The 26,474-nt window shown below is 41.9% G+C and overlaps 1 protein-coding gene across 1 annotated transcript in view; it reads right to left on the bottom strand.

Moving 5' to 3' along the window:
* Nucleotides 1-6,643: 6,643 nt before the first annotated feature.
* The window catches only part of GNA13 (G protein subunit alpha 13), a 28,931-nt gene continuing 9,100 nt past the window's right edge, over nucleotides 6,644-26,474 (bottom strand). Inside the window, exons 3-4 of the mRNA XM_051634882.1 lie at nucleotides 16,039-16,089; nucleotides 6,644-11,626 (exon numbers count right to left, since the gene is read on the bottom strand). Coding sequence (XP_051490842.1) covers nucleotides 11,054-11,626; nucleotides 16,039-16,089 — 624 coding nt within the window. The 3' untranslated portion in view covers nucleotides 6,644-11,053. The remainder of the gene's footprint in view (nucleotides 11,627-16,038; nucleotides 16,090-26,474) is intronic.

The raw sequence follows: 26,474 nt of genomic DNA, 5'->3' as shown, positions 1-26,474 counted from the left end.
TGATGGGAAGAGGCTCCCAAAGCTTCAAGCCCCCATTCCCTTTGTGATGGGAAGGGGCTCCCAAAGCTTCCCCCCCATTCCCTTTGTGATGGGAAGGGGCTCCCAAAGCTTCCCCCCATTCCCTCTGTGATGGGAAGGGGCTCCCAAAGCTTCCCCCCCATTCCCTTTGTGATGGGAAGGGGCTCCCAAAGCTCCCCCCCCCCGCTCCCTCCCCAGCCCGCCCCCCCACCCGCGGCTCCGCAGCCCACCAGCGCCCCCTGCCGCCCCCCCGGGGCGCTGCGCCCGCCGCGCCGCTCGGGCCGGGTGTGACGCCGGGATTCGAGGCTGCCGAGCCTAATTACCCCCGGCCTAATTAAGCAAGACGAGAATTTGGCAGCCCCGGGTGCCGCAGCCAAGAGAGGCCATCGTGGGCTACCACCGCGCAGCACTGCATGCCCCGACCCACGGGAGAGCAGAGGCAAAAGCGGAGCCTCAGGAGAGGCTGATGCCCCAGCTCACCCAGGGTGGGTATGGACGTGGAATCGATGTGGAATCGATATGGATCGATACTACCCGTGTCCCTGTCTCTTCCAAATAATCTAGAACTCAATGTGTTGGAAATTCCTCGGTTTTCTAAAAGCTGCACACATCCAGCTGCCAGGCCCTGAGCATCCCTGCTGGCCTCGCACACCCTTCAACAGCCACCCTGACTGTTTTCCTCTCATTGAGCTGATTGCTCAGCTTTTCAAAGTCATTTTAGTTTTTAACACTCTCAAGTTCTGCTTCTTTTTGTCCAAGAGGTTTGTCCAACGACAAAGTTCCAAGACCCCTCAGGGCTATTCCCAAAACATCAAAGGCATCTCTGGGCTTTTTCTTCTTCTTTAGATATTTCAAGAGGTTCCCCCAAAAAACAATCCAAACCTCCAAGGGAAAGGCTATTTCCAAGAAAAAGCAGCAATACACAGAAAAGCTGTGAGCACACAGGGTGGCTTTGCATATGTAAATGCACATTACTGAGCTGGACAGGAAGAGAATTCGTGAAGAACTTGCAAAAAAAGGGGGGAAAATGTGCTGTGAGAGATGAGGCACCACGACCTTGCTCTCATTTGGAGTGGAGACCCTTCAGGGGATTGCCTGCCTCCCTGCATGCAACCAGGGGACATTTTTATTATGAATCCCCATGGCAGGAGGCATTCCTGGCCCTGCTGGTTTGCACATGTGTCCTCTCTATTCCCCTGCCAGCAGCAGCATTTCCCCAACACACCTGTTAGTTCTTTGGTGTTTTTATAAAACAAGCAAACAAACAGAAGCTTTAATATTTCACACTTCTGTGATGCTTTTTGTGTTCAGAAGCTTTTACAAGCATTAGTGAGGTTTGCTGTGTTCAGACAGAGGAAGAATTTAGCTCATGGTTCCAAAATAAATACTAACGTTCTATTTTTTCTCCTGATAATTTCATTATTCTCTCAAACACTTCAAAGAGACATAAAACAGAGAATATACAGGGATCCTGGGATTCCCAGGAAGCACTGCTGACATGGTGCTAGGGATTGAATTTCACACCTGCCCTTAGGATGACATGGTTTCTCCCAATGCCATATCCTGAAGCAGGATGTTATCTGCTAGACCTGAAGACACTAAGCAAGCACGGTGACTATATTTAGTGCTTAGACATTCCTGGAATCCACTCCTGTGCTCAGATCATGGCTGTTCTCCCTCGGCCTCATGGCTCCTTCCCCACGATTTGGTCTGAAGTCACCAGAGACAGCTCAGACATTTCCAACACTTTCCGGGGCACATACGCGGCATGACGCTGGCATCACGCTGCCTGCCTCAAAATGCTGCAGGGTTCACACAGAATTGTGTGCAGTGAATTATCTTACCATTTAAGTCAAACAAACTTGCTGTGCATTGCACTTCTGCTGTTCCTCTTACTCACATTTTCAGCTCTGGCCTATTTTCCATAAGCAGTGCACTAGGAGCTCTTCCTGGGCAGCGCTGGGTGAGACACACAGATGGGGTGACACTTGTGTCTGCACAAAGAGAAATCCTGTCTGACTGGAAAACAGGGAAAAATCAGCCCCTGCTATAGAAATGTGTGATCCAAAGTGCTCCAGCTATGGAAGTAGAGATTTAAATGAGAATTTAATAATTCTTTTGCTTTTCAGGAACTGCAAACACGTGGGGTTATCTCCTACACCATTGCCAAGATCTGGAGCCATTTACTTGCTATGGCTTGTGACTGAAATCCTGCCACACAGAGGTATTGGAGGACCCTGCATTGAAAACAATCCTCAGCAAGAAGACAGACTCAACTTTCCTCCAAGGATCTCAAGTGCTCTACACTAACACACTCATGCTGCACTGCCTTTTGTTATCAGGGAAACTCAGTACAAAGTTGCTGGGGCGGAGGTGGTTTGATTCCATTGGAAGTGTCTGAAAGTGCAGCCACCAAGTCACTTCTGACACTGCAGGAAGTGACTCACCTGACCTGCCTGGGACACTGTATCAAGGCTGAGAATTGTCCTCTGGAGATGCTTTTTTTTCCCCTACTGACTGTAGATGGCTCATGAAGCTGCTAGCTCCGAGAAACATTCCCTAATGTGGGCAGCAACTCTCATCCAAGGGACAGCAGGCTCCTTGTCTGCCCTGGGAACCACAGACCTCCACCTCCCAGGAGAGCCAGTGCAGAAAGAAAAGGTGTCAGGCTGTTTTTCTCTCTTCTGCTCTCCTGACTTCAGCATCACCACAGACATTTGTCTTGCTGCAAGTAAATGGGGTATGGAGAGATAGAGTGGAAAGCCTGGCTCTGGTGAAACGGCTGGCTGTCATCCAGGTGCTTTCATATTCCTTGCTTCTGTGAAGAGGGAAAAACAAAACACTCTACCTTGCTAGCCTCTTAGAGAGGTGCTACTTTTGGCAATTAATCTGAATATTAAATGTCTAAATACCCTCCATGTATCTCTCCTACCAGTTCAGGCGATTCAGGTTGCCTTTCTAAAGGAAGAAATCTTGCAACCATGTCAATCAGGCTCGTGGAGCACGGCAGATGATACAATGAGAATTTCTGAGGTTGGTTTGGTTGTGGCTTTATGAAGGGCATCAGAGATTCACAACAAGCAGGAATTCCCTGAGCAGTTGGTCCCACCGCTCTGTGCGCTCCTGGTGCTCCCAGCACAGCTCTCCTGCCCTGCACCAGATCTGACACCCGGGGCTTTGCTGGGCACGGGCTGCATCACATCCCCTTTCCTCCTGAAGTCTGCAAGTGGGGATGGGAGAGAGGGAGGAGAGTCTGCCTGGGTCATCAGCATGAATAAAAGAGGAAGTTTTCCCCTTAATTCTCAACAATTTTTAGCGAATGCCAGACATGACGTAAGAAGGCTGTTGCTGCTGAAGGCTTGCTCAACCTGCTCCTCTGCAAAGCCTGATGTTAATAATTATTTGAAAACGCTGGTTTCACTAAATTCTGTTTGTTTGTTTCCCTTTCCTTCAGGGAAAACAGAGGCTGCAGAAGGAAAGTGGCATCAATTCAGAGCTGCTCCCACCATTAGACTTTGGATTAATATGAGAATCCAGCTCATACAGAAGAAGTGCAAAATACTATGCCTAGGCAACCACATGAAGGTCTGTCTCATTTACAGATACTGCCTTTTCTTTCTATAAAAGCTGAAAACAACTCCCAGGCAAAGCCTGTGGGTATGCAGAGCACTCAGAGTTGAACCTCACGTCAGGGCTGGTGATCACACCTACTAATTGTGGAAGTGCTCACTGCCCAACAGCCTGATGTGGTGAGACGCTGGAGAGAAACCATTCACAGTTGGTGTCAACCCACAAACAACGTTTGCGTGGTACATGGTCAGCATGGAAAGAGTCATTCAGCCTCTCAATCAGCACAGAAAGCCATCTGGGGGAGTGTTAACCTTAAAATATGTGCCTTTTTTTCCCCCCACTGTTGCTTCCTCTTTGAATCTGATAAAATGAATCTGGTTTTCTTCTACGTAAGAGAAGGTGACTGTCATCCAGGATGCAGTTGATGGAAGAGAGAGAACACAGGACAGAGCCTCCAACGTGGCTGAAAGACATCCAAGGTTTGGCCTGGTGCTGGATAGGAGAGAATTGGAAGTCAGTCAGGGATTTTGGCTCTAGGCATTGCTACAACAGGTAGGAAATGGGAAAAAGCCTGGGAAGGGAGTCAGCATCTTCTACACAGGCAAGATCCAAGATCCACTGTATTGAACATTGGAATAGGGAGTGAGGAAAACTCACTTTGCTGGATGCACAGGGTCTTGTGCTTCCTCCTGCTCTGTAAGTCTTAAATTAATAAAAACCAGTCTGCATTGATCAGCATCATCTTAGCGGATCACCATGTTTCCAACCAACCAGGAAGAGAAAAGAGATTTTCTCCATTTACTGCTTCTGCTGCCAACATGCTCCTACCTTACTCTGCAGCACCTTGCAGCCCTGCTTGCCTGAGGAGCAGCACACCCACTACCTGCTGCTTACAGCTTTAAATATTAACCTTCCAATGAAGTCAGGAGCACAGGAGCAGACCTCTGCTCCCAACAGCCTACCCCAAACCTGGGTTTGTCACTTCTAGTGCTCAACAATCAATCAAACTCCCACCTCCTCCATGGAGCCAAGCAGAAGCAGTAGCTTGGCTGCACACACAGACAGGGACCTCGTCTCCTGCCTCAGTGCACATCTAATTTCTGCTGGATGTCTTGATTCCTTATTTTAGAGTCCTCTGCAGCTTGTTTGCTGAACTGGGGTGTAAGGACTGACTCTGCCACCACGTGGTTCACAGGCCAGAGCTTCTCTTAGGACAAACAGTGAAGAAGAATCCCAGAGCTCACAAAGCTGCTGATGGTGGAAGTTACACTCCAACAAGAACCAACATCTTGCCCCTCATTTTTAAGTGTGCATAGAAACACAAGGGAAGGAAGCAGAGAAAAGAAAGCCCCTGCTATCTAAAAGTCAGGCACAAATAAAACACTAAGGCAGAACCTTGAGGGACTTAGTCTATCCGGACCCTTCTTATGAATTTAATCTAATAACTTGCACTTCACACACAGTGAAAACATTTCAACTTGGGCAGTAAACACAGCCAAGCAGTGCGTTAGGTGGGCTGCCCAGAAGTAACTACATGCTGTTACCTTTTTTTTAAAAAAAAAACAACCCCAATCAACAGCAGGGGCTGCACCAGCTCAGACTCCTGTCCTGTTTCCAGCTGTGGTCCCCAAAGGGCCCTGCTCCTTTCCTGCAGCTGTTCCTCCAGCACTTTTCCCCTTGGCTGCTCTGCAGCTTAACACCAGGTCAGCTCCCCTGCTGGTGGGACTCTAGGAATGGGACTCCTAGTATCAGCTCCAAAACCAGCTCCTGGAGCAGCTTAGGCAGCTCCTTCAGCAGAGCTCCACTCCAGTTTTGTTGCCTTATGTCAGTTATTGTGTAATCACCGAGTTACTTGAACAGGAAGGAAGAGGCTCAAAACCCAACCTACGTTCAGTGGCACATGCAATGAGGTGCTCTGTTAAATCAAGGGCTTTGTGAAAGTGATGAAACTTCCACTTACTCACATAAACCCTGTCACACGCTGCTACCCTGCCCCTCCTTTGGCTCTCCTCACCACTGGCAGCCACCAGGCGCATCAGTGAGGGGAGGTTACCAGTCTGCAAGTCAGTGCTGAACAGCACAGCACCACCAACACATTTTTAATGAGAGCTTTAGTCAACGAGAGCTTAACCAGAAGCCTAGGTGAACCCTGATGCAACTACACTTGCAATATTTGGCTTAAAACAACAAAACAAACAGAATCTGTTGAGTTTTAGATGTTGTTAGTTTGACTCTTCAGGTGGCTGGCTGCAACTCAGGAAATACAGTACAAGAAAACAAAAGCTTTCCAAAAAACCTAAAAAGATCTGTTTTCAAAGTCAGAGGAACTTCACAAATTATGTTCATTTGATATAACTGTGTGCAGGTCCCTATCTATCCACAGCAACATTCACACACACTAAGAATTTTTACAGTGTATGGATTGCAATTACCAAGACAACTACTAATTTGAGCACTAACTCTATAAACAAGCATGATTTGCTCTGAGCACTCTCAAACATTCAGTGTCCACAGCACGCCAGTCAAATCCAAGGGCTGCTGTGGAAGATGAAGCATCTCAGGCCTATAAAAACTGACAAGGAGAAATCAAAATGTTTTGCTGCAAAACATTGCTTCACAGTGCAGCCGCTGCGACACGGCCTGTGATCCATTCCTAGAGGAGGCAGAGTCTGTCTTACTCAGAAAACAGGTTAAAAAAACTTAACTCTGCAAGACTGAGAAGTGTAATTTATACAGAGGCTTGTCACTTACGTCAGAATGCACACAAGTGCCATCAATATTTTACTCACTGAGCACCACTCGGGTTGCTAAATGCAAGTCAGCGATTTCCCTTTGCTTCTCTACTGGAGGGAAGTAATCAGGCTGAACAAGAACCTGCATAAGCCCTTTTAGCAAAGAGCTTGTGAGACCAAAGACTAATTCTATTAAATATTTTAGTTGAAACACAAGATGTGGCAGAAGCAAACCAGCCTTGGCCTTGGCCACCCAACAGAGAAAGGCAGTTGGCTGCCCCCCCCCATTATTAATTTGAAAAAAAATAATCCTAATACCAACATGAGGCTGTATATGTTTATTCATCGTCAGTAATTTTTGTACACAAGGCAAATATTAATAGCTGAAAGGCAACACTTTTGGAGAGTATGTACAGAGCAATGTACAAGCGAGTGTAAGAGGTTTTAAACTATTCATCAATTCAACCGTTTTATAAAAAGGAAGTGATGCTTTTTCTTCTAAGACCTCCCTTAGAAATAATTTATTGCCAATCTTCAACTAAAGCAAGGGGTGGCAAACAAAAAAAATGTACAATAAAAAGTAGTCCCTGGAAAGTTTATAAAAAGTTAAACATATAAAATTGTAAGCCACAAACATTTATACAAAGCTAATACAAATCTTGGTTTTGTTAAAGATCTATGAGGTTGTTACAAAATAGATTTTTACATAAAGGCTTCACGTAAGATGAGCTCTCACTGCTACTGGAAGCGCAGGAAAGCGGTTTTAAATAGTCTGCAATTCAACTTATTTTCAAGTACAATGCAAAGAAATTGCAAAATGGCACTGTATTGCAATGCTGTGTAATTAAAACAAACTATGTTAATGGTACCATCAAATAGCCAAGACCTGTAAAGTTAACTTGTGAACCGTTTGGTACGGTGTGAAACTTCGGATCATTTTGAAACAGGAAATGATATTGTTGGAAAATTAACCTTCTGCAACCGTCCTGAAAGAGGAATAAGCAGAGAAACCTTCCGAGGGCAATGGACATGTCAAACATGCACAGTTCTCAGTCTCCAAGCAGTGAGTTGCTCCCAAACATGACAAGCAGACGCAGTTTGACCACGCTATCAGGGACTGATCGTGAATACTATTATTAGCCAAGTGTCATGAAGCTTGAAACACCCACCTGATCTGAGCAATTTGCTAGAATAATTCTGATGGGCAAAATGTAAAGCTACTGACTAGACAAACGAGTCCAATATACAGCCTTTGAGATCAAGGAACCCACCTGACTTAGTTTTTTTAAGAGCAGATACTCTAGAAGAAAGCTTAAGTTTTACACAAACTGATGGCTTATGCTCCCACAAACAATATAAAAAAAAAGGTAAAATTTGTAAAGCCCTGATGAACAGCCACAGTTTTCAGGTATCAATCATCTAACACACTGCAGCAGAGAACAGTCACTAAAACACCAATTTCACCTTCAAGTACAGGAAGGCTGTACAAGACAGTGGTATATCTCCATTTGATCAGTGATCAGGCAGGTTTAAAAGAGCTCACTCCATCAACAAGAACTAGGAGAGTTCTGGGAAACTTGATTTTTCTACCTGCTTTCCCACCTTTACTACAAATCTGTCCTGACCTTGTACCACAGACTGGTTGACATGAACATGCTTGACTCTTAGTAGCCAACTGTGAGCCAGTTGTTTGCTTCAGGATTAAAAAAATAAAGTCTGTTCAAAACATCAATCCTTCAGCTCTTGTACCAAAATAATATCCTGCTATGAAGAAACAGTATTTAGAAACAAATCTAAAAAGGAATCCAACAGTATGCACTGTGATCCTTTTCAGGTAGCTCATGAAGAGTAAGTCTGAAGATGGAAAAGCCCAAGGGTTTGTTTAACCAGAATGTTAACATAGGAACCATGTAAACAGTTACACCAAGGTTCGTTGCCTCATCCCCTCTGGAGAAGTGGGAGTGGGAAACAAGTGATTTGACTCCGTCATTCCATTAAAATAGCTCATTTCTGCCTGAGATTCATATAGTGCTTATCTACCAGGGCCTACTTTGTCAGAAGTGACCCAACAGTGTGGGGTCCACCTTGTTATCTTACAGGCCATGGTGTTCCCAGGGAAAGTGATCTGAAAGGATTAAAACCAAGGTTTTTTGTTTGTTCATTCAGGGGAAAGCCTGCTGAATATTTTTCCCACTTTAGTTCATGTCAGAAGTGCCCAGTGCCTTGGTGATACTGACTATATCCTTAGTCTGACACTAGTTTTGAGGATCTTTAGCAAATAAACAGGTCCCTTGACCCCAAATTCATCAACATTTAAAAAAACCACATTTGTTTAGACAAATTCCTGTTAATCTTCATCACTATCCAGTCTTCAGTCTTTTGTGCAATCATTAGTCTGACACCCTGCAAAACACATACTACAGACCCTCTCCAAATTATTTATTTTAATCAGAACAAAGTCTCTTTTGAAAGAAACTTGTTCAGATAATTGTCAGCAATGGAAAAAAAAAAACCAAAACAACACAACAACCTACTCCACCTCTTGTTGACTAGCAAGGGCAGGGTTTTGTTCAATTTCTGCTTTCCAGCAGTAGACTTTGAGGCTACTGGACAGAGGTTTGTCATCTGCTCATGCAGCATTTATAGCTAAACCAAATCAATCTGTCATCCTTTCCCAAAGGGGGAAACGGCCAACTTGGGGATTCTCACGACAGGCATGCTGTCCAACCCTTAAAATTGCCTCACGAGCCTTTTCTGAAGCCTCTAGTTCATCATCCTTCTTGAACTGCTCACATATGACCTGAAGACACCAAACCAGAAGTAACCATATCCAGTAAGGACACAAAATCTACATTAAATATCCCTGTCTGAAGATTTTATTAATGCTCCTGACATCAGTGTTGCACCCAGTCTTTCTTTTGCTATTGAGATTATGCACTGTGACTTCTCAAGCTCTTTTCAGAATTCTTTCTTCCCAAAATAGTGCCTTATTGCAGAAATTGCAGACTAATCTATGACTACTCATTGAATGATATAAAAAAATAAAGGTCTTTCAAAGCACCTAACTAAATAAAAATACAATAGTCCCCTCCTACTGACAGGGGAACGAGGTACAGAGATGTTAATACAACTTACAATCACAGTAAGTAAAAGGCTAAGTTCAGAAGACAGGCAGCTTTCCTATGTTCTAGCAGGGGCACCGCTCCAAGCAGTGAGAACAGGATGGCACACTGCTTCCCACACCTGGATATGTTCATAAAAATTCATTTAAGAAAGTGTTGGCCAGCATCATGATCCACAGGAATTGGCCAGTTCCATAGGGCAAGGTGGGAAGCTGAACACGACACTGCACTCTGGGGGAAACTCAGCATTGGCACCACTTTTTAAAACACGACCTTACTCTCAGTCTGCAGCATGGTCTGTGGTGTATGAGGATTTCTGGGCAAGAAGTATTTTCCACATGGCAACAGTAACAACCCCCTCTAACAAAAAATGTTAAAAAAAGAAATGAAACTACAATGGAACTTTTTGGTTAAATATTCTCAGTCACAAGCAGCACTCTGCAGTGTGCTGTGCAACCTATTTGGCTCAAGTACACTTAGGATTACTAGACCCAATTGGAAAGTCTCAGAAAGAACCTCACATTCTGCTGTGACATGTTCTCTTTTCCAGAATAAAACATTCATCTTCATGGTGTCAGCTATACAAGGCCTCTGCTGGCAACACATATGCTCACATAAGGCCACTGAAAATACTGTAGGAGGACAGAACAGAAGGAGGCACTTAGGTTTGCAAGAACTTCTATCCGTCACCAAACGCCCACTGATTAAGAGGAGGCACACACTGTAAGAAGGCATGAAGAGAGTAAAACTAACCCAGTGCTCTATTAAAGCGCTTCAAGAACAGGTAAAGTACCTACATGTAACATCTGGTTAGTGAAGATAAGAAACACAAGTTTAGTTTGCTCCCCCCTCCCACATCAGAATTTCAAGAGGGCTGTATCCGAGTGCTCTGTGCTTTGCTATGGCTCTAGGACGTACGTTCAAGGCGTCAGAGTGAAACGTGCCCTGTGCCCTTCACTCCTTCCTCATCACTAGACTTCTGCCCACGTCAGGACTTCCTCACAGATGTGTCTGAAGCTCCTGATCCAAGTCTTTTTGAAGCATCTCCCAGTCAAACCCCACACAATGATTTATACTTGAACAGGAGGTACGTTACACCCAGGAATCCTGGCTTCAAATACATGATTCCAGCAAGGGATTTATGGGATTCCTAACCAACAACAGACCTGAGAAATCATTCATCAGCTATGGTATCACAGTTGTCATAATGAAGTTAGATGTGAGACATTTCTCCCCCTTTAAATTGCTGCCACAGTCTAACAATTACAACAATTTCACTGAAGTTTGGACTTGGAATTCTGAAGGTGGAATGGATTTTCTAGGACAATATACATGTTCATAAAAGATCAAATGTATCGCTTTACAGGTAAATTAGACATAGGTCTGCTATAAAATTACAACTTGAGTCAACTTGAAGCTACACTGGAAGAGATTAAGCCTGAATTTCTGCAGAAATTGGCAATAATGTGTTCAGCAGCAGCTTTTAGCCACGTATCAAGAAGTCTGACAGGATCTGGATTTCTCTACTCCTGCTGTAAACTTCTAGTTAAAAAAAAAACAACAAAAAACAACACACAAAAGTTACTCAAATAAAAATGTCTTTTTTGCACATCACTGTAACATAAGCTGCTTGAGGTTGTCATGAAGGATGGTATCCTTGACATCACGGAAAACTAGCCGGATGTTTTCTGTGTTAATAGCAGTGGTGAAGTGGTGGTAGAGGGGCTTCTGCTGCTGGTCCCGGCGTTTGGTACGAAAACAATCCACCAGGAATTTCTGGACATCTGTTAGGCAGTGGGGATCCCCTTCAAACTCTGGAAAATAGTCTTTGATGCTCACTTTCTGTACTTTTTCCTCAAGCAAGTCCGTCTTGTTTAAGAAGAGAATGATTGAGACGTTGCTGAAAACCCGGTTATTGACTATTGTTTCAAAAATGTTCAGGGATTCCGTGAGGCGATTCGTCTGCCGATCCTCCATAAGCACTTGGTCAAACTCACTTGAGGAAACAAGGAAGAGTATTGATGTGACACTGTCGAAGCACTCGAACCAACGCTTCCGTTCTGACCTCTGGCCACCTACATCAACCATTTTGAAAGGAACATTTTTTATTTCAAAGTCGTACTCGTGAATCCCTTTTGTGGGTCTTCGTGCCAGCAGTATATCTTGCTGTGAGGGAAGATAGTCCTAAAAAAAAATAAAGGAGAGTTTGCTGATTAGGACACAAGTCACAGGCGTGGGGACTGCTCACAGTTGACTTGACAATGAGAGAAGAGCCTGCAGAGGGACAGCACGAGGGCTTCAATAAATATACATATGAATGTGTATTTATATGCTAGCACTGAAGCATTTTGGAACCACGTGGAGTCCAAAGCAGGAAATACACCCAATATTAAAGCAAAACATGTAGCCCAGAAAACTGAGGCTTTCCATTTGGCACATGACAAGGATCCGAATACAACACGGGAGGTGTACTATCAATTCCTCATGCCAGTTAACCTCATTCTGGAATACTTCATGCTTCATTCATCCAGAAACACGCTGGCTGCCAACGCTGCAAGGCAGCAAATGGGATCTAAAAGAGGTTTCTCAATCAGGAACCACAGCAGGTATCTCATTCTAACTGTGGCCACTCAGTTCCTGCCATGTTCTCATGCACACTACATGACTCTAGAAAAAAAAAAAAAGAGCTGCTCCACTCAGTAATTTTTAAGGCAATCAATTATGCCAGAAAAGTAAGCCCTACGCAGCTTGCTGTGTTTGTGCCCTGGATCTGAAGTTTTGCAGCCTGCCTTTTCCCCCAGAATTAAGTATATTTTTTGACTGCCCCATGACCAGCCATCAGCAACGGATGCAGATGTTAACAGGAAGAGGAATTCTTATTAGTCAGCTTTCGACAGCATGAAATTCAAGACTCGTGTTGGGGATTTTGGCATTCTTAGAATTACACTTGTGTGCAGGGTCCAAGTCTTTCTGCTGTTTAAAAAGTGCATCTAGAACAGACAGCTGGCTGATGCTGAAGCTTAAAGCTTTGTTGTTCACTTGTTATGGAAACTTTTCCTTACATTTTTCCAGCATTTCTCACAACTTCAGAGAGTGCAATTTAGGTCTCAGACTTTGAATTTTAGTCTTCTCTTAGTGACTGCTCCAGGATCTTCCTTTGGCAGTGCCAATTACCAAACTTGGAGCTTCTATAAATGATGTGTCAGACCATGGTCCAGAAAGTCTGAGTCAAGCAGTAAGCCAGGTTGGGGGGAACAAACACACCAGTACATGGCTATTTAAATACTAGTATTCTTAAGGCAGCTGGGCAAGTTTGAACCACAGCCTTTAAGGAAGCAAGGTTTAAAATCGTGAGCACCACGTTCCAAAAACTCAAATATCACTTCACTTTACTATATAAGATCAAAGGTGAAACAAGCTGTGGAGATGCTGCTTTGTTTGAGCTCCCAGGTTTCTTTATTTGAGCTGCCCATGACTAAGACACTGATTTTTACTGAGGCAGGAGCTAGAAAGCAGGTCTCTGGAGAACAGGCTCCCCACCCTGCACATTCTGCTGTGGAACCATTGTACATCCAAACCCCGCACCACCTAAATCTGCAGGACAGTTGAACTGCTAAAGCAGCACCATGTCCTCTCCAAACTGAGCAACAAGCACATGCTGCCAAACCCTTTGTCTGATTAAGAGAAGCAACTTTAAAAGATAATAAGATTTTCCTCTTTGTTACATTTATCTTGGGTATTTTCTACCAAAAATTGTTAAGAAAGGGAAAACAATTAGAGGAATAGAGCAATGACTGTCTCAAATGTCACTGGGCAAATGTGAAGGGATTTTGAGTAAAGCTGACTGATAAGATTTAGGCAACATAATGTTGCAGGTTCAACACTTATTCCATCTTTCAAACAGGAACATATAATCTTACTACTCATGAAGTTAGTTTCAAGTTCTCAGAACAAAACCAGACAGTCTTAGGAAAGCCCAGGAGTGACTGAAATTAGTAAAGTAAATAAATAAAATCAATTAATATAACATGCAAGGCCATATATGCCTTCAATATTTAAACAAGCACAAAGCAAACTATTCTGGGAGTTGGCTGGTAATGTTTATTCAGTAAAGCTTTCAAGAACAAGGAGCTTATCCCTAGAATTCCTGAGAAATTCCCTCTCAAGTACTATTACTCATTTAAAATTCCTTCCACACTTGCAACCACAAATAAAATCCTTTCAAGTGCTTTCAAGATCTACATGCACAGAAGATCTACCATGTTTTATACAAGATAACAGTTCCTCTGATGCAACAGTCTGCAAATGAGTGCACTGGAAGTCAAGTGGTTGCTACACAGCCCCCATCTGGCTACAGGAAACTGAATACAACAATTCCTAACTACAGCAGTGGGAGATTTCTTATCTTTTTGAAGGACGATTATGTTTCCTGCCTCCCACCCAGATCCCTGGGATAATAGCACTGCCAATTCTGAACTAGCCCCATTCTCACTGCTGGTCCCATTTTGCACACCTGAAGACTGCAGCATCAGCTGAATATTCTCCTTGGACAGCACTAAGTATTAAGCCATTTCAATATTTCATCAGTCAATCAGTGCTTTGCCTGCAGGCACCACCAAGCACACCCTCTTTTTCTACACTTTGACCAGCCTTACAAACCTTCTTTTTAATCTCCTTCCATTTGGGGGGGCTTTTTTTTTTTCTTATTTGAGGACAGGAGGTTTTTTATTTTATTTTCTGTGCAGCTCTTCCCAAGGATACATACTGATATTGACTTGAAACATGTGCTTCTTCCTGAATTATCTCCTTCCTCCAATTCACTACAGTCTGTTTTATCCTAAAGGACTGATTTTGGTTATCAGGTAGCTTTTTTGGCTACCACATCACTGTTTGCCTAGTTAGTATTAGAATTTTAGGCATCAATACAATCCAATCACAACATGGAAACCAATGTCTCTCTAGGAGATATTTGGAATACATATAGTCTGCATTGGCAGATGAAATAACAACAAACCGTTACAAGGAATACAGCCAATCCCAAGTGTATATACCAGCCAACGACTCTTATTTTGCTGATCTGATTAAATCTGAACATTAAGTTATTTTCCCTATGTGCTGTTAGCTCCCTTTTGGCAGGAGGCACATGAATAGCAGATATATCTGTTTATAAGCAATTTAGTTGCAGGCCAGCCCAGTTGTAGCAGATAACAGATAAGAACAGTAAACTACTTACATTAAAACAGTTTGGGGAAACAATCTTTAGACAAATCTTGCATATAAGAGTAAATCAGAAGAACCTATAAAATCTTTCACTCAGAAACAAAGCTTTGCTAGCACTTTTCCCACAAAGACCCAACATCTTCTATGACAGCGGATCTTGAAGAGTCCCTCTGTATCTCAGCACCATTCAGTCTAACTTTAAACCAGAAAAGCTGTAATTCAGAGCTCAGCATTCCCACAGCAACACCAGACCTACAATAAAGTGTGTATACAAAAATACAGAAACCCTAGAGACTTCAGTTTCATGCTTTCATTTAAAAAAAAAAAAAAAAAAGACCAAGGTTTCTAAATAAAAGAACTTCAAAAAGAAGCTGCAAAAATCTTTACCCTAATGTACCTAAATGTATGGGGAAAAAACCCAAACAAACCACCTTTGAAACTAAAGTGCCATTGGATTCAAGGACCATAAGAAATGCACCATTAGCAGAAAAGTGCAGCAGTTCAGTAAAGTGAATGCAGCTCTCCAGATCAAATCAAAACTCAGAGACCAAATGCTGGGGCTCTCAAGCAAGGTGTCTGGGAAGCACACGATTCTGCAAGATGATCACCAGTGCTCTCGTTAGAAAAATGACAGTTCGAAGCAGAAAAATAGTCTGGCTTAAAATTTAATTTTCATCTGTTGGAGAGAAGAAGAAAAATGAAATTAAGCATGATGTAACAGGATTCGACTGAAGTGGTTTGGATTCCTTCATCCTTTGTTAGCCATCAACTGGAAATGACCATGGAGAAACTGGCTCCCCATGGAGTTGAAGCTAGAATTTTAAAGGCAGTTTTTCCACATTTCTGCAATACACACCTAATGAGTATCAGCATACAACTTCATTATTCAACAGTAGCCACCATGTATCATAATTCATCACCATTCCTGTCAAACAGTATTCTACAGAAGTTTCAGTTTTTTCCCCAGAGAAAGTAAGTTGATTCTGGACCAAGTTTGTTTATTTTAAAGTAGACACTACAGAAACGTGCCACTGACCAGTGCTCTGATTTAACTTTGTGTCCCTAACTGGATTTGTAAAAACAAAAGTAGTCATTTTTGGGTATCAACTGGTACTGAAGTGCTACTTTAACAGTCTTCTGACCAGACAAGCATTTGCAACTTGCTTTTTGTTCACTTTCTACAGAAGTTTTCCAGAAAGTCTCTTGGCCCGTGCATTGCCCCGTGTTTTTGACATGTCAGTGATGAACTGCTGAGATAATGGGACAAAGTTAACTAAGGTTATTTGAGTAGACAATAATTCCATTGCAGCAGTTTAAAACCCAGAGATCACAAAGGCTACTTAAAACTTAAGACTGAAAAAGAAAACAGAACTTACTTGTTCTCCAAGTTTATCCAAGTTGTCCAAGAAATACTTTACAGATTCCCCCTAAAAATAAAGCAAATGGTTATTTAAATAAGTGACACACTTGATCCAAATAGTTTACATTTTGAAGTCCAGTTAATTTACTGAAATCTACATTTAAGTGTTGTAAGCTTTAATCACTGCCATTTTTAAGCAGCTATCCTAAGAACACAACTGACATTTTATTTAGTCCAGTTGATATTTAATCTTAAAAGCACAGGTAGGCACATTTATAATAGTCAAATTCTTTCTGGGTGTAGAATTGCTATAGAAATCCTACAGTGTTATTCACAAGGGAGTATCAATGAAGCAACCACACCTTCATTCTCAAAAGATACGTTCAATTCTTCTAACCCTTTGAAGAGTCTGCAAACACTGGCATTCGGGTACAGGGATTAATCATTGGAGACAAGTTGATTTTAACTGCACTGCCATACAATCCCATTCATTCAGCTGCTTCCCCCAAGCACAGTAAATGAGTGTCAGAATAGAGGATGAGAAACCACAACAGATCAAATATTTTTAGTAAGTTTCCTATCAGAGACCAAGCTGGAGAACTCCTTACCCTGGGAACCATGACCAGTGCTCTGTGCTGCCAAGCTGCATGACACCACCTCCACTGTGCAGGTTACCTTCTGGATTCAAGCCATCACTATCCTTACAAATAGTAAATGCAGCTTTTAATCCTCCCACTAGTGCAGAACTAAGGATTTTTTTACCGTAAACAAGAACAACAGCCAACTGTCCAGAACTCTGTTAGGGTGCTGGGATTAAGGTAAAAGTCTTACAAGGATGCTGCTGAACCTGAGCGCACTTGCAATAGGTGATGTACTGACTGAATTCATGGTGAAAGAAAGCAGTACCTTTCTAGGATTCTCAGCTTCTTCACAGAAGCACAAAGGCACTTCCTTTCGGAAGCTCTTGATTACCAAGCTGTAACTTACTTACTTTATGGTAAATATAGAAAAGAAACCACCTGTGCTTTCACTCTGCAAATGGAAAAGCTAGAATTCCAACTGAATTGTCTTGATGAGAAATTCCAGAAGCATCCAAGGCTGGGACAACTGTATCCAAGCCAGACAAGTGAATCAGGACCAGACTTACACCCTGATAATGACTTTCCCTCTCTTGAATTTGAACTCGGCAAACTTATTGAAGAATACCAAATCTCAACATTAAAATGTGTCATCTAAGCAGCAGTAAAATAGGGTCGAGTAAATAACAGTCCAAAAAGGGTCTGGCAAACACACAAACCAGGTACCTTTGCAAGTTTTCCAGCTACTAAAAAAGTGACATAATACAAGCAGATGCTGCACCTTTAAGCGTGTAATTTGAACAAAAACTTCTCATTAGGCAAGACTGGGACTCTGGTTGAAACACGCCTTGTGCTTGACACACCTGCAGGGAAAGAGTCCAAAACAGTTCTGCTCCCTTGTTTCACCTTCTATTTAACTTGACATTGCTGATTTTCTCTAGAGTGACAAACTGCAGCAGCAACACTACCCATTTTAAAAAGTCTGGAGGCACAAAGGAGCAATCACTTGCAAGGACAATAGAAGTATTTTACACCTACATCTTTTTCAGCACTTCAGAAATCCATTTTAGCCTCAATCCTGAAAGGAAAGTGTAGGGCAAGAGAATTCCTATTTCACAGAAAATAAAAATACACAACCTTGATGCACAGATCCATCAAGCTTCCCAAGCAGGAGTAACAGGATCAGAATTCAGGCCTTCCAAGTACTAAGTGCACTGTGTGTAGCTGAATGTTAAGACAAAGTAAAGTTTAAGGTCAGACTTAATTTTTTCCTTAGGTCCTAGTAGGAGCTGGCAACCTCTCCCTCCCCCACAAGACTACATACAAATCAGCAAGATTTCAGACTCATTAAGTGAAGTTATTTATTCTAGAATACTTGGGCCTCAGAGGCTGTAAGTATGCACGGGTTGTGTGCATGCATATATTTTAATCTTAGACAGCTCTTTTTTATACTACTTACTGCAATACCTACTCCCTAAAGAAGCATTAACTCTGCAGAACTGGAATGCATGACTTACTACCTCTCCTTTAAGTCCCAAGGCTTACTGCTATTGCAACGGATTGAGCACTTGGAGCAGACAACTAAGCCACAGCCTGTAAAAGGTCACAAAACACCCCCACAAGCAGCTTTCCAAAAGAGGGGATTTCCTGAAAACACAAATGCAAGATACACTGGCCTGCAGCAACAGCCATGCTCTCTCTGGAGCCACACCTCCAACAGTAAAGTAACTGCCAGAAAGCACCCTGAGAAGACTGTTCAGCTTTCTAGGCTGTCAGGTAGCAAAGTCACTGGAAGACAAATATCAAGAAGGCCATTCTGAAACTCAAGGAATTAAACTATAAAAGCAATCAGTTACAAACTACCAGCTTCCCTCCTCTACATCTTCAGCTTAGCCACTGGGTTCCTCCCATATGAAAAATGTATTCTGACCACTAATATGACACACCAAGCAAGTTACATCAACAGGACTCAACTCTGCATCTGAGGACAAAAACTGTTCAATCATGGCTTTTACCAATTTGTATGGCATTAGGAATTTACAACAGCTTCAAATTCTTCATCTCTTCTTCCATCACATTCCACACATCCCTCCTTATCATACAGCTACAATCCACTGCCTTGACTAGTGGTAATTATCTGTCTGACCTGGTCATCTTCGTATTAGCAGGCTAAGCTCTGCTAACTGCAGGTAGCCTTGAAAAGCAAATTACATGACTAACAGATTATTATCAGAAGACACTACTGTAGAAACGAAGAGCTCTGACCCATTTTAAACAAGCCTCAAAAAGGTGGCATTACAAAGCAAACCAAGCAAGACTTCCTTTTCCAAAGGGGTGAGCCTCTGTATTTTATACAGTCATGAGGAGAAATCCACTGAAAAACCCACTATGCAACAACCAAGGAAAGCCTGAATGCCAAGAGTTGTTACAACTGAGTAAGTAAGTGATTTATTCACAATCCTGTATAACAACAGCTTTGGTGTTAGGCTACTTTTTCTTGATATGAGACAGAGAACTAGATCTCTCTCTGTAAATCAATGGCAGTGGCTGCATTTAAACAGCTGTATTCAACAGACAGTTGTTGCATTCTAAAATTTCCTCTTAGACAAAGGAAACTTTCTGGTTTACCCAAGATGACTAGAAAAAAGAAACTGGGTTTTCCCACTCTGCCCCACCAGCTCCAGCGTGGCTCACCATGTCCAGGCCCTGCAGTTGTGGCTGCTGCAGCAGCCAACCTGCTGTCAAAACCACAACAGAGCCACAGCAAGGACAGAACCAACAGGAGGCTGAGAAACCGCTGGGTCTGCCCCATTAAAAACACTGTCCCTCTCCATGACATCTCTGTCGTCTTAACACCCATGCAATGGAAATTTAAATCAAAGATCTAGTTAAAAAATACAGTGATACGAAGGTCTGAAATTAGCCACAAGTGAACTTTGGGGTTTTCTATAAATGCAGGTGAATCCTTTAAAATCATTTTTTACAGTTGAGCAGTTCTGAACTGCCAACTTCTGCACTGCAGTTGCAGGTTACCAGTGACCTGTTACATTGCAGGAACCACACCAGTGAGCCTCACTCCTCCACTGCCTGCTCCCTCCTACTGAACTTAAAGCACAGCCCCAAGGATGCCAATGGAAGCAACCAAGTCAAACTCAGCCTTGAGCACATTTCTCATATGCATGTTGACATGCTGCAATACAGCAAACTTCTTGAACACACAGCAGTACAACGGAATGAATGGCCTACACATCAACTTCAAAGATCTTCCAGTGTTAGGTGACTGCATTTTTGCTTCATTAATACAGGATTAAAATAAACCATACAAGAATTTTAAGCAATCACTTAGATTGCTTGTAGATGTCCTTTTTTGTTCAGATGGAGTACACACATCTCAGATGCAGTCCTTCAGCCTCCTCCTGATTCAAAAATGCATCTAAACCACAGGAAGTTGACTGTTAAATAACTTTATTCATAACTGTCAAATATTCCATTTTCAGAAAGGTTTGATTCAAAACAGCTTGTGTGCCTCCTGGAGTCTTGTGATCCTTACTGCAGAAAGCCAAGCCAAGTCATTTTATCATGAACATAAGTGATTTACAGGAAAACACAACTACATCATATTCTTATCAAGGTACTTGATGTTACAACAGCTTCCCTTACAACACCGCACTTCTTTTAACTAGCCTTGCTCATGCCTGTGCAATGAAATATCTCCAAGTTTTATGTCATGCACCCTTTCCACAACAGGACTGCAGCCCATGTTGGTCATTCACCTGTAGGACAACAGTAACTGCTCCTGTGGTCTTCTGAAGTACACCAGGTTAGCTATCTTTTATACACAAAACTTGGCACAAAGAAAGATACTAATTAGTGCCTCAAGCTAAGTAACCACAAAAATCATCCTGGGGAGGAAAAAAAAAGATGACACGAAATACACAACAGATGAACACATCTTTTAAACCCAGGAAGTGGCACCAATTTATTTGGTTTCCATGAAAACAATGTCAGCAATCTAAATGTGATTTGCTGAAACCTTAGCATGGCCAAATGGCTTTCTAGCAGTTCTAGGGGAATGCAGGCACTACATTTTTCCAACAGCAATCACTTAAAAAAACCCCAAACAACAAAAAACACTGAGAAAAAGCATCAAATAAAAGATTTAGCCATCACAAGGTTTAAAGAAAGAAACACACAATTTATCAAACCATCTATGTTTGGCTTCAAGTTCAGTGGAACATACTAAACTGACAAGTCTTAACTATCTGAAAGAATAAACCAGATATTTAAAGAAAATAGAGAAGATAAAACGTAGTAACTCTAGACTAGAATTATAGGAATAATCAAAATGTTTCTCTTCCTGACCTTACTTGAATCTCTGGGACAAGAGAAACAAAGATTTCCTATTTTATTTAATAAAAAACCCACACAAACACAAACAAAACCACTACCAACAAAAAAGCATTTTTAAAAGCCTAGTTTAGAATAAGAAGAGGTAACTACAGTGTTTTTAGGCTGGCATGTAATTGCCTAAACTTACATGCAAACCAAACCACCCATATCATGGGAAAAGCAGCTTGAAGGAAGTAAGATGATGGAGGAATAACCAAAGCCTTAAAATTCTGCATCTTACAACACCCTAATAATATTTAGAAAATACACTTAATTATGTATAGTATTTTTCTATTAGAGGCTTAATTCAGATAAATCTGTATCTGAGGATTTGGACAAAGAATCCAGAGAAAAGACTCCCTAATCTTGATTCTCTTACCACCCTGCCCCAAGCTGATTCAAAGGCAGACTGCAAATCAATACTGAAGTTTCATCAGATGTCTTCTGAAATTTCAGTAATAAGAAGAGAGATAATGAATGGAGAAATGTTTTGGTCAAATCAATGCAGGTTTCCTAGTGGGAGAGGAATCAGAGAGCACTACAGCCTCCTCTCCTCCACCCAAGGGAGGGATGCCCTTAACACTGCACAGAGGCAGATGATCCAGATGAGACACTTATGCTGTGAATGCACCTAGGCCTAATTAAATTATTGAGCTCAAATCCACAACTGTATTGATTGTCAGACCTGTAGAAGTTGAACCAAGTCTTATGTCAAGACTTTGATTTGGTTTCAGTTTCTGCTGGCCTCAGACTTGATGGTAAATAAAATACCTTGGTTCCTTCCCAGCTTTCAGGTTTCTGCAAAGTACCTAACACCAGTCACTCTTCCCAGTGCCTTCTGAGGATCCCTCCCTCTTTCAAACATGCCCCAGTCAACAGAATATGACATTCCTACCTATAACTTTTTTATTCAAGGACTTAAATACAAAGCCCAGATACTTTCCCTATTTTACAGCAGCAATTCAACAACTTGCTTGGTATCTCCTAAGGTGACAGGGAAACAATTTGTTTCCCAGTTGCCACTTGTGTGCTCTAAAGTTCCCTGTTTAAGCAGCAATTTTATTAGCAGGGAGTTTACAATAAGCATATAAAATAGCTAACTTTTAATAAGGGTGCTAAAGGTATATAGGAAAAAGTGTTGAGGTAAGCAGCAGTGTATTTACTCACTAAACTGCAAGCCTGGGTCAAAATACTTGTCTGTGTGTGTTCTAACACAAAACACATTTCCTGGAGAGAAGTATGTTTCCTTTCTCCAAGTGTTAATTATGGCCAAAGTTTTGTTAAAACCAGCAGAAACTGGCACACCCACCAAAGCAAAGCAGTCGCTATTTGAGCATCATTGCAGCCACGTGCAGAGCAGCCAACTGCTACAGCAATCCTGCTCTCCCCAAGCAGGGAGGGTAAACTGCTTTTACAGGGCAATGGAAGCATTAATGGACCAGACTTGAAAGGGCTGAAGCCCAGACATGGTCTGTCGAGAGCAGACATTTCCTTCTCTTCAGCTCAACCACTTGAAAAGTCACTTTAAATCTGATCTGCCCATTTTCAAAGATAAAATTTAGGTACATTTGAATTAATTGCCACTTCTTTGTAAGGCTGGAGTTTCAGACAGAGGCTACCTGGGCTTGCACAGGAGTACACAATAATCCCATTCCCCCCCAGCAGACGTCACCAATGCGTCACTGCTCATCCCACCTCTGCCCAGAGCACGATCCTATTTCCTCTTTTCAGCACTTCCTGCATGCAGCTCGAGTTGTCTGTGACTTTTTTCAAAGCAACGAGAACTGCATCATGTGGTGTAGAAGTGAAACCTGCCTTGTGTTTGGTCACACAAACTGTGTATCTGTCCTAAAAGCAGGAGAGGCTGAGGGTGCTCAACGGCATGAAGCTACAAAGGGGCCTAGAAAGGAAGGACTCACACTAAGTTAATTTAATGACTGACATTTTTATCTTGCATAATGGTGTTAACAAAGAAAGGTGAAGGGGTTTAAGAAGGATTTTAACCCAATAATATCCCTTTAATCTATTATCCCTTATTTACAGTGTAATCCAATTAATCCATAATTCTCAAAATGTGGACAACAAATGGAGGAAGACAGAGCACACCAACCTGAGCTCCTGCACTGCAGCTGCCCAGCAACACCTGCAAGCTGCTGGGTACCCAGGAGTATCTCCCATGGCTGCCATGTCCCAACAGTTGTGGGTGGAAGAGGGAAGATAAGACAAGAAACACACAAGTCAACCGAGAACCAAATACTCCAAATGAGGCTCCCTCATTTTCTTTCTACAAGTTTCTCCTTCTTGCCCCAGGTTCAGTTTTGCACTACCCCTCCAAGTGCCACATTCACTTACTCAACTCAGACTTGGATTTTCTCCAGTCAGTGGAGCATTCCCACTGTTTCAGATGTTACATGCTATCCCAATTAACAAAATGAAGACATGATCAAGCACTAAGAACTTAATCCACATACTAATGTATCACAGAGCAAAAAGCTCCAGTTTTGAATTACTTTTCTATGAGGCAAGAAATCCAATTTAATTTTGCTTAGCTAGGTATTTCTCCCCTCTCCTGAAGAAAGGATATAACGTCCAGATTCTTAACAAATGCTTAAAAGTATGAAAATTCACTACCACTTTAGGCATGAAACAGCACTCCATGAAAGCCTACAGAACTCCAGTTTCTTCCACACAAGGCACTCTTATCATATTTCCAACTAATTCTGAAACTCTGCTTGGAAACCAAGATGAGCCATATTCTATAAACAGCTGAGAAACTGCAGAAACTGTGTAGCTTTGAGTAATAATTTGTTTGTACAACTCAAAAGCAAAACCCTAAAGTCTGCTGAGACTCTTTCCCACAATGAAAAACCCCAGGAATACACAGCATTTATCCTGGCATGTCATTTTGCTTTGGATCACCAGTGTTTCCAAATCAGAAGCAAACTCAAGTCTCCTGCAGCTCCTTCTAGAGATCAGAGCCAGGTTGGGAAATGCAGTAAGTGGCACATAGGACACAACACATGCAGAACCATAGCATCTAATGAAGATGCTTCTGTTTGCCAGAATCTGAACAGAAATGAATCCATGAAAGCAAATTAGGATACGCTGCCCACAAGATCAGGTGCACTTTCTTTCTTCAAAGATCTTCTTACTTTCTCCCTCAATAAGTATTTCAATCCTAACCCCTCTTCCAGAAAGTTTACTTTAGGAAAGACACTGATACTTTGTAAAAGATTTTCCAGTGTCATTGATGAAACAAATCTTCCAAGTCACGGCACACATGCAGACCTACAAGTCCTCTGAAAACATGCACTGACCAAAACAGCTACCTCCCAATTACTATTTACATGCTGGGAAGCATCTATATAAACTTCAAATGTTTTGCACACAAAACAGACTGGAACCAGACTGTAAAGACTGTAAACATTTGCTCTTCTTTCAGTGCACTGACCCACTGGCTCCATGACTTCATGTGTTTGCAACTCAAACTGCATTTAATCTAATGCTGGAGCAGTAGTGAGTCTGCAAATCTGCCATCCATCATCTAGAGATTTACTTGCTTCCAAGTTGTAAAAAAACAGCAAAGGCTCCCAAAAACATGGGAAATATTTGGCATGTGGAAATGTATCAGCACTAAAACTGGACATATTGAACTTTAAGATACTAAAAAAGTCCATTATTGCATACTCTGTGAACTAAACCAAAAATTTTCAAAAGCAGAACCCTAAATGAGATACTGATGCATGCACTGAACTATCTCTAGGATTCAGTTTTATAAAATACATTTGGTTTCTATTTCAGCCTCATGAGAAATCTAGACGTCCAAATGCTTTTTAGTTCCTTCCTCTGTCTCAATTAGCAGAAACCATTTCAATTAAGTTCTGGTATCCTCGTTTGCAAACAGTGACATGCTAATATATCAGCTCTTGTTACAAGCTATCTGACAAGGTTCAGTGATAATTCACTATGTCTTGCGAAAGATCTACATGTATCATTAGATGTTAGTATTTTAAAAATTTAGTAAAAGCTGTGTCTAGAGCACTGGGAGTAACAGTCAAGTACACAAGACTCCCTGAACAGCAGCAATTTCCAAGAGGCTCTAAGTATTTCATATCACTTGTAAAATTTCATACTAGAAATTAACTATAAGTAGAAAAAAGATAAATTAATTACTATGTAGCTCTTTGGTAGTGAAAACAGTTCAAGGTCTCTATGCAATCCCCAGGTATAATATTAGTCATCCACCCTGCAGTGACTTTTTACACACTATTTTGTGTAGGTATTTTGAACTACAGATGGTGTCAGTACATTGTGTTGCCTCGCCTGGAAATTCTGTATCCTCTTTATTCAGTGACCAGCTGGTGATCAAATACCATCATGTGCCCAGTGAGAAGCGATTCCAGGCAGGCTGCCGAGACTCCAGTCAGTTTGTTTAAAATTATTTCTCCAGCATCATTAAACAAAGGAAAAAGATACAGAAACTTGTGTGATTTCACATTCCTGTACCTCTTTTCCACTAAAAGAATTTGGGGTCTTTTCAGTTCCTTAGTCAAGTCAGTGGAGTGTGACATTCCCATTATTTTAACCAAGAAGACTATGAGGTACTGGGAAAACATTTAAGGCATAAATGACCATGATGGAGAAGCAGGCAACACACATGGTGAATTAGGGGCTGCACAAATCAGCTCACTGCCTATTATAGCCCAAAATTTGTTGTCAGTGAAATAGCTGAAGTTGACAGTTATTGTGATGACAAAGAATTGTGTGTTTTTTATATTTAATTCCTCAGCTTTTCCAGCTGTATTGCCTGATGATTGTTGTTAATGCAGCCATGCAAGTAGAGAAGATACTGGCAATAATTTAGGACCTTCTTTAGCTGCTGACACAGTCTTACACATTTTCTTTATTCACCATTTGAATTCAGCCCATCAAACTACTTTGGTTGTAGAGTATCAGAGCAAGTCTCAAGAGATTTTTATTTGCATTAAATACATTTACTGTTTGAGGCTGTTAACCAACAGTCTTCCATGACCCATTTATTCACCTTTAAGACAGAAACAAAGGCTTTATACTCCAGGGCAATGCAAGATACCACCTGGTATCAGCTTGACTCGATCTGACTGTCAGTGATAGAGCTCACTGTTGTGCAGAAAAGCAAGCTCTGTACCTCCTCAACTTCTCAACTGATTTGTGGTAAATTTGGACGCTTACAAGAAAAATGTGCCAGCAGACACAACGCTGGTATGGAGAATATCTTGCTTTCTGTGTGAAACACTAGTGCAATTACTCTATTCCTTTTCTTACGTAGTAAGGTCAGCTGCACTTTGGTTTTCTCACATTTTCTTAAGCAACTTCCTCAGCTACCACAAGCTAAAGTTTCCTACCATTTTGCTAGTTCTGCATAAGAAGTACAGCATGAACTCAGGACATATAAATAGCATTTATCATTAACTCAAACTTTTGGCCAGTAAAGACAGCCAAAACA

Source organism: Apus apus, chromosome 17 (assembly GCF_020740795.1).
Source record: "Apus apus isolate bApuApu2 chromosome 17, bApuApu2.pri.cur, whole genome shotgun sequence".
Lineage (NCBI taxonomy): Eukaryota > Metazoa > Chordata > Aves > Apodiformes > Apodidae > Apus > Apus apus.
The sequence above is the reverse complement of the archived record's forward strand: the minus strand, read 5'-3'. Positions and strand labels throughout refer to the sequence as shown.